The 9,145-nt window shown below is 41.4% G+C and overlaps 1 protein-coding gene across 3 annotated transcripts in view; it reads right to left on the reverse strand.

Moving 5' to 3' along the window:
• Positions 1 to 7,501, reverse strand: part of MINDY2 (MINDY lysine 48 deubiquitinase 2) — an 82,653-nt gene extending 75,152 nt beyond the window's left edge. For 2 of the 3 annotated variants that reach the window (XM_030318084.1, XM_030318085.1), the window contains exon 1: positions 6,531 to 7,500. In XM_030318084.1, coding sequence (XP_030173944.1) covers positions 6,531 to 7,391 — 861 coding nt within the window. In that variant the 5' untranslated portion in view covers positions 7,392 to 7,500. Of the gene's footprint in view, positions 1 to 6,530 lie in introns of all 3 variants that reach the window. The other variant, XM_030318086.1, reaches the window with a different exon arrangement.
• Positions 7,502 to 9,145: the final 1,644 nt, after the last annotated feature.

Below are 9,145 nucleotides of genomic sequence, written 5' to 3' on the forward strand. Positions count from 1 at the left end.
GCACAAGGGAAAGCATGTGCACTCTCTCTCTCTCTAAATAAACATTAAAAAAAAAATAATGGAGTACTACTATTTTTCAAAGCCATATGATTGCTGGTACCATCTATGCTCAAATGTTCTTCACCTGGCACTCAATATAGATAAGGTGGATGGGGAACGGGAAAGTCATCCACTGAAGGACTACTGGGAGCAAGGAGAGAGGAGAAAATGAACCCATCATTAATAGGGCAACCAGCCAATGGAGTAGTCATACTATCATCAGTCCTCATCCATTTTATCTCACAAATGAAGAAATACAATACCAATCCTAATTCTTAAAAGAGATTGGAAATGAAAGTCTCATAAATGTTACTTGCATCTACTGTGTAAACAAAACTCCACCGTGTGAAGTTATTAATCTCTTCTTACAGGATCTATATTTAAAAAAAAAAAGGGTGGGCAGAGTCTAAAATGGAATCTTTTTTTCCACTTTTATAAGTAATAAATACACTTGGAAAGACTCAAAAGAGCTTTGTGCCTACTTTGGGAAAAGGAAAATGTGAGAAAATTTATATGATTGCAACGTTCTTATAAGTCAGGAAGTTTGAAAAAAAAAAAAAAAGTAAAAACCAGTCTGAAGCAAGGTGTATGAAAACAGTACAAGAAAAGTTTTCAAGCAGGGAGGGAGAGGTAGAGTCATACTCATTGCTGACAAGAGGCTCACCTTCATGATGCCTCATGTGCAAGTGGTAATAACAGAGAGGCCATCCATTTGAACATCTTTGAATTTTCCGGTAATGGCCTTTTGTTCATTTTGCTGTTGGGTTGCTCATCTCTTTTTAATTTATAAGGGCTCTTTGTAAATGAAGAAATTAACCATTAGACACATAATCTGGCAAACTGTTCCCTCAGTTTGTGGTGTGTGTTTTGGTTTAGTTTCAGGTAGCGTTTTTGGGGGGAAGAAGGGGGTTGCGGTGAGAAAGGGACTTTCTGTCTTTTTTTTTTTTTTTTAAACCTTCAGCTTTTTCAGTTTTCATAGAATCAAATGTATCAACCTTATTTTACAGATTCTAGGTGTAATGTCTGGAGAAACCAGTTTTAATATAAAAAAAAAAATCTTGTTTCAGAATCCTGGCATTCCTCTCTTGACTTGGAGTAGGAGATGGTCTCAGTTCCTACCTAAAAGGGCTGGGGAGGAAATGAGATGTACTTCCAGCATCTTAATTTAGAACAGTGTATTCATTCTTCTACTAAAATGCTACATAATCATTAGATATTACAAAACTATCATAACGTACAGAATAAGTTTATATGTTTTTTTCAGTGTTTGATTCTCAGAACCTATAACATTCTTTCTATAAGACAACAAATGTATGACAAAGCAAGGACTCCCTCTATTAAAGGAATACTTTCATAAACATGATGATATTAATGGAGAAACTTTAAAAAATGTTCATAGTATAAAATTTAAGTTACACAAAATAGAAAAATAATAGCATAATGAATTTCCCAAGTACCCATCACTTGGCTTCAACATTTATAACATAACTATCATGTTATCAGTATCATCAGAAACTAAATTTTATATCTTTGACTTGTTAATTTTTACAAACACATCCATTTTTTTTTAGTTTTAAGTAATTTCTATACCCTAAGTGGGGTTCAAGCTCACAATTCTGAAATCAAGAGTCACATGCTCTACCAACTGAGCTAGCCAGGCACCCTGAAACACATCTAAATAAGTGGGTCATAGCCTTCAAATACACCTATAAATAGCACTGTAGTTTTTTTTTAATGTTTATTTATTTATTTTGAGAGAGCGCGTGCATGTGCACACACACGTGGGAGAGGAGCAGAGAAAGGGGGGAGAGAGAGAATCCTAAGCAGGCTCCCTGCTGTCAGCTCAAACCATGAGATCATGACCTGAGCAGAGAGACCTGAGGTGATCAAGAGTCAGATGCTTAACTGCTTAACTGACTGAGCCACCCAGGTGCCCCTAGCATTGTTTTTGATAGATAAAATGAAAGATTAAAGAAAAACCATAAAAAAAAAAAAAACATTAAGTTTAGTCTAAAGTAAAGAAGCAAAATGAATACATATTCCAAAGCATAAATTTACCTGGTGTCAGTTAAAGAGAAATAGAAATTTAAGCCTGAATTAAATTTAATGAATAGGTTTCCTTTTTTGATTTGTTGGATTATCACAGCTCAACTATTTCAGAGATTATGAACGATCACCTACTCTTCATCAGTCCTAAGGCAACCTATCTATAACTAAAACTCCAATATTTCCAACACAGTACTGTTTGATAATTTTAACTATCATTTCTCATCCAGAACTATGGCACTTACTTTCTTTGAATCACTCAAATCCTCCCAACATGTTTAGTTTATTGATTTTTCTCATTACTCCACCTTCCTTCAAAGACATAATCACCTGTTTCATTTTCAACTCTAATTCCATTGACTCTCCACAAATCAGCCCTTGGAAAGCTCAGTCCCTGATATAACCCTAACCAGCCATTCTTTCTGTTCCTATTTCCAGGTATTAGAAAACTACTGGGGAAACAAACAGAAACAAAGCAAAATGTATATACTACAAGTTTTTAAAGCATAACCCCAATTTATCCATTGCTACTTACTACTTTCTATTTATGCCTCAAATTCCAAGACATAATCCCTATGAGATTAGAATGTCTTTAAAATACAATGTGCCTTTCTCATACAATCCTCCCCTCCAAACTTTAAAACCTCTCCTTGCTAATTACTGACAGGTTCAATAGTGATTGCTGATAAGGTCAATTGTTATTGTGCCAAAATGGGAGAATGAGGCCTCAATTGCCATCTGCCTCTCTATCTTAACACAACCTTGTCTCTGTATCTTCCTTGTCCCATTCCTTCCATTACTTCAGAAATGAGATTGTTGCTCCTTTCCTCTGAAGAGAACTTTACCACCTATTCTGAGGAGTCCATATTATTCTGACTTTTCGGCATCTTTGTCCTCACACCCATCCTTTTTCAGTAAAATCTTTTGTACTCCAATAGCTCCTTGATGCTGTTGCACTTGACAATTGATAACTGACCGCTTTATCACAGTTTCTCTCCAAGACTACTATCATGACACTGTCCTATTTCCAGTTCTCAGTCATATGTCACATTATGCCTATACTGGTTTCTTTTACACGCTCTCACTCTTAATGCTTATTGCCTTTCCCCCACCAAGTTTAATCGTTGTTCTCTGTTTTCGCTATTGTCTACTGGAGAATGGGATGGAAGAGGGAGTGGAGAATTACAAGGAGGAATTAAGCTGGCAATTTGTAGTTTCCCACATATTCTCAATGATAAAAAAAAAAATTGAGAACTATGGCTCACCACTCTCAATGAAATATTCATTTATTCTCATACTTATGGTAAGTAAACTACCATACTTAGGTCTATGCAATAACTCCCCCATTCAGTTTTTCTCTATAATTTGACCTCTTCCCTGACACTCGATGCTTCTAGAGGCATGATGAATATTTATATTTTCATGTCCCACTATCAGACATTTCCAACCTGACACAACTAAACTTTGACATCTCCCAGCTGAAAACACTTTATCTTTTGAATGACGCAATCTCTATTACCCAGATTAGAAAAGGTGGGGTCATCTTCATTTCCTTTGTCCAGTTAGCGATCATTTAGGCTCCAACATTGTCTTCATCAAAGAGAAGGGGCAGAGAATTCCCCATCCAAAAGGGCCATCCTCGTCAATTCTTCATGTTACACTACACTTCTTGCTACACTACAATCTTACCCCTAGTCTAATCTCAAACAAACAAGACCACTTCCATCATATTATTCTCAGTCGAGTTCCCTATGATTAGCTAAATATAAAGTGTAAGCACCACTTGTGTTTACAGTGAAATCTGACAGCTACTTTTTGTACCCTATTCACTATTTTTCTCTACCTCAGCCTTTCTCAAACCTTCTGGTGTCTAGACTATTACAGTCCTAAAAATTATTGAGGACCCCAAAGAGCTTTGGTCTATGTAGGTTATATCTACCCATACTTACCATACTAGAAATGAAAACTGAGAAAAATTTTAAAAAGAATAAGCACATATTCCATTAACTCTCAGAGCAATGATATTATCACGTATCATATAGCCTAGAAATCTCCACTGACACTTGTGAAAGAATGAGAATGAAAAGGCAAATAATAGCTTAGTATTATTGTGAAAATAGTTCTGACCTCTAGCACCCCTGGCTCTCTTTGAGAAAACTGCTTTATCAGACCCTGCTTCTCTTAATCTGTCTCCCTATCAATCACTGATTACTGATGAGTAACATTTGTGTGTAGCCATAGCCTGGAGGCAGACAGGAGACTTAAAAACCACAGATTTATAAAATAGCCTCCAAATTAATAAGCACGCCTGCTCATTAACAGTCTAACACAACTATCAATTTTATTTCCTGCTAATGCTATTTCCTTCCCTCTGACTCTGCACTTCCAACCAAGGTTTGAATCATGAAAAAGAACAAATCTTTTTCTGCTTCACCAGCTTTGAATACACTATTCCCTCTGGCTGGAAGGCCTTCTATCAACTCATCCTTCAGATCCAGTTCATAGATTACCTCTTTTATAAAGCTTTCCCTGACACAACGCATCCCCAATTACCCTTTTCTAATTCCAAAGCACATTTAGAACTTATCACATTGCACTGTAATTATTTATATGTGTCTCCCCACTAAATGGGAGCTACATGAGGGCAGACTTGCATCTTGCTTGTTTTTGTACTTCTAGTACCTCACACGTAGTAGGAACTCAAATGTTTGATCATTTCATTGAAGCCATGTCTGAAAGAGTCAATTCAAAGTTCATCTATCTCCAAATATTTCAGATCATAGCACTTGCTCCTTCCTCTGAACTTTGGTAGTACTATCTGGTAACTAAGAGAAAAGAAAATCTAAAGAACTGTTATCCCTTCCTACAAAAAGACTAGGGTCTTTGGCCTGTATATCAAGTCTGACTCTGACATTTAAGGGCTTTCATCAAGTGGTTCTTCACCTTTCAGTCTTACTTTTTATTATTCACCAGTATGAACTTACCATTTCTGTCGGCTAATAAACACACATGCACGCACACACGCGCACGCACACACACAATCCATTCTATTTTCATCCCTTTTGTTTATATCCTTCGCGCTCCCACAATTCCTTTTTCTTATTATTTCAAATTTACTTTTCCTTAAAAGCTTGGTATAAGACCCATCAATTCCATGAAGCTCTCTGGGGCTATGACAGACTAAAGAAAAATTTCCCCTTTTGGAATACCTAACACATTTCAATCTGTTGTTTACAACTGAAAAATTTATATTTATATAAACAGATGTATACATATATAGATGTATTTATAACGTATTGCCTTGCATTGTCCTTTAATAAGTCAATGATGCAACCCCAAATAGCTCCCCAGCTAAAGCAGACACAGTCTTCATCAAACATTTGAGTGCCATTATGTACCAGATACTGCTAAGGTTTCTAATCTTATTTCTTTTGCATCAGCCCTTGCTAGTAACAGGAAGATGAAGGCACGTAATATATGCTATTTCCTTTACTTAATTTTTTTCCTAACCGGTCAGAATAATCCAGGTTATTTTTTTCTAGGAAACAGTTTATCAATGGATATACTTATCAATTAGAAAATAAGAGGTGTGCTATAAGATCCTGCATCTCAGCACCCTCAAACTGCAAGCTTGAGTAAGACACTTCAGTTATACACAACACACTGAGTCCCCTCAATATACTTTAACTTTTGAAGGGCCCTTACCTTTCTTGTTCCTTTACCTTGAATATATCTTTTCTTATTTGAGTCATTACAATTTTAATTCCCTTAACCTTGACAAGTTCTGATGCAAGTAGTATGCAATAATGTAATAACAGTCATAATGCCAAACTGTTTAATCAGAAACAAATAAACAAGGCAAATAAAAATCATGCATAAAATGAAAACAATCTTTGAAAACCAAGAAGTTATGGTAACTGGGCTCAGACCAATGCTTTCCCTTAAATGGAATTTGTCTAACGGGCCACATCTTCCCTATCACCATTTCCTTAAGTATCTACACCCAAATGGAGCAAGTATTAGTTGGAAAATCGGCTAAACATAACCATCAAAACTTGTTCCCTGCTATCATGGATTGATGGTAAGTAACTTCTAAAGATCATTTTCCCCAGTTCTTCACTCTTGCATATGTGACAGTCAGTAAGAAGGAAACACAGAAAAACACAGTTAAAAAAATAATCCTAGGGTTTAGGGTGCTCTAAGTCCTTGTTTTTAAGAACATCAACTGAATGTTGAACTCGTATTTAAACACTAGAGAGACCTGAGGTTGCCGGCAATTCTTTTTACAAAATACATATAAGAATATTCTTTGGACAAGAGTCCCAGAACGAATTTCATGGGAGAACGAGGAAAGAAAAGAGGAAACCGTCAGCTGACATGCAGCAGCTCCTTCACCCCGTTTTCCCCCTCCCCAAAAGCTGTAGGAAATAGCTGCAGAAATGTACCTTCCAGGCCAGAAGCAAAACATTGAGGATAGCCAGCAAAGGGCAGGGTCCATTCTCATTCTGAGTGATGATGGGTGTGTTCTCTTCCTTCCACTGGATCCACTTGATGTGATAGACAGATTGTCCCGGGAAGCGTTCCTTGGAGGCCGCCAGTACCTGAGCTTCCTCCCCCTCCTCCTCCTCCTCCTCCTCTTCTCGGCAAAGAGGCACAGCCCGGGGCAACACCGCCGCGCCCTCGCCCTCCTCCTCCTCCCCGGGGACCCGGTTCTCTGCTCCCTCCTCACTATTAAACTCAGAGCTACTGGGGAAAGAATGCAGGTTAGAGAACGACTCCAGGGAGTCCAGGCTTGGCGATTCCCCAGGAGGGCTCGGGTCGCTGCAACTGCTACTGAGGCCGCCGGCGCTGCTAGGCTCCTCGGAGCCGGCGGCCGCCAACTCTGCCCGGCAGGTGCCGGCGGAATCCGCGCGGCAGCCGGCGTCTCCGGCCGGACCCAATCCATGGTCCGCTCCGGCCTCCGCGGTCTCCGGCGAGGCGGTCACCTTGTGTTGCCCTCTCAGAGGCGCCTTCTGGGCAGCAATGTTCTCCAAATCGCTCTCCTTCAAGTCCAAGCCCGGAAAGGGGCTGCAGGGTCTGGGAACCTGAGGAGAGCCGGCGGGAGAAACGGAGTCCAAGAGGCTCCTCCCGGCGGCCGCCGCCCCCTGCCCATTCCCGCCTCTGCTCTCCGCCGCCCATACTCCAGGACCATCTCCGGCGGCGAGCCTGGTCTCCGGTGGCCCTTCCTGCGGAGAACCTGTCCCTGGCGTTGGCCCGATGGCCACCCCGTGTTCTAGTGGCTGCAGGCTCTCGGGGCCGCTCTCCATGCCCAGCCGCCAGCCCCTCGCTCTAAGGAGACCGCGGCGGGTTCTCTTCAGCCAGCGCCTCGGACGCCATGACAGCGGCACTGGCAGCTACAGCGCCCTTGCGCGGCCTCGGCCAGGCACGTCACGGGGAGGGCACCGGGAGCGCGCGCGCGCGCCGCCGCGCTATCCGCCTGCTTGGGGTGTGACTGAGCGCCGCCGAGGGAGGGCGACCCCTACCCGGACCCGCCCCTCCTACGCGCCCGCCTGCTGGAGCTAGCTCCCGGAAGGCGTGGCGTGGCGGGCGTGGCTAGGAGGGTGTGGCCAGAAGGAAAACATCCTCTCACTATGTAGCCGGAAGTTGAACTCTAGGGCAGCCCAACCGCGCGCGGCTTCTTTAAAGGAGAGGCGGGCAGAAACTGTTTCGGTTGTGACCCTTAAGAGCTGGGGTGTGTGTGGCCCAGCCTAGGGCTCAGGATGATGAGTTGCCTGTGGTTGTGTTATTTGGAAAAGAGCTCGTCCCCGAAGAGCTGAGGAGATTTGTTTCCTCCGCTTGTAAAATGGAAAATTGAAGGAATTTCTTACGAGATGCGGATTTTTAAAGGCTGTGCATCTACTCGAGGTGTTTGGATTACTACACCGCAGAAATCCCAGTCTCCCAGGGTTTTGGCTGAGAAACACCGGGCTCCTCACCAGCTACTGGTGAAAACGTTCGCCTTACTTGAGGCGTCAGTGCGGTTGTGGATACTGGCCTGCACAGGAAAAAAAAAGTGGGTAATTTTGGGCCAATAATAATAAATTAGCTTCTGCCTGAATTAGCCAAGTCTTTGCGGTTTTGTCAACTTGGCCTCACTTTGATGGAGTGGGAAGTGCCTGTTCCTGAAAGAGTTTTCTAGTTGCAATTGATTCGTCTTAAGGCCGTGCAATTTTCAGAGAGGACAGAGTAGGCTGCAAATTTTGTTGGTGACAAAATGGGATTTGGGTCCTATTCTGACCTGTTCCCCACAAGGACGCCCCTCTCTCCCTTCCTCCCGTTTTTGTTTGTTTGTTTTTTGTTTTCTGTTTTTTTTTTTTGTTTGTTTTTTGTCTTTCAACATTTTTTAAGCTCCGGGGATACAAAAGATGACAGGGCAGGTCATCTTTCGTGGTTAGCCATAGAAATAACTGACATCTAATGGAACGGTATCTTTCTGTATCTCTTTTCATTCGAGAAGGTAGACAAAATTACAAATTGGTATTTCATTCACTCATTTAACACCCCTCAAGTCCAAGTACATTCTGGAAACTGTGGCACTGGCGAATAAGAGAAAGGGCTCATATCTTCTTTGGGTTTACTATCTAGTAGTTTCTTGTTTTGTTTTTTTTCTTATTGCTACGTTTTTATTTATTTTCACATTTTTTTTTTAAATTTTTTAATTTATATTTTGAGAGACTGAGCAAGCAGAGGAGGGGGAGCAGGGGGGGAGGGGTTGAGAGAGAATCCCAAGCAGATTCCACAGTGCCAACACAGAGTCCAATGCGAGGTTCCAACTCATAAACTGTGAGATCATGACCTGAGCCAAAAACCAAGAGTCAGATATTTAAGGGACTGAGCCACCCAGGGTAAGACACATACTGCTGAAGGCACCTGGGTGGCTCAGTCTGTAGAACATGATCTCAGGGTCATAATTCGAGCCACACTTTGGATGTAGAGTTTACAAGGTATATGCTGCTGGATCAAGCTTTTTACAGTATTTAAGGCCATTAAGTGTAAATGAGAATTATAAGAGATTTCAGGA

Source organism: Lynx canadensis, chromosome B3 (genome assembly GCF_007474595.2).
Source record: "Lynx canadensis isolate LIC74 chromosome B3, mLynCan4.pri.v2, whole genome shotgun sequence".
In the NCBI taxonomy this organism is placed as follows: domain Eukaryota; kingdom Metazoa; phylum Chordata; class Mammalia; order Carnivora; family Felidae; genus Lynx; species Lynx canadensis.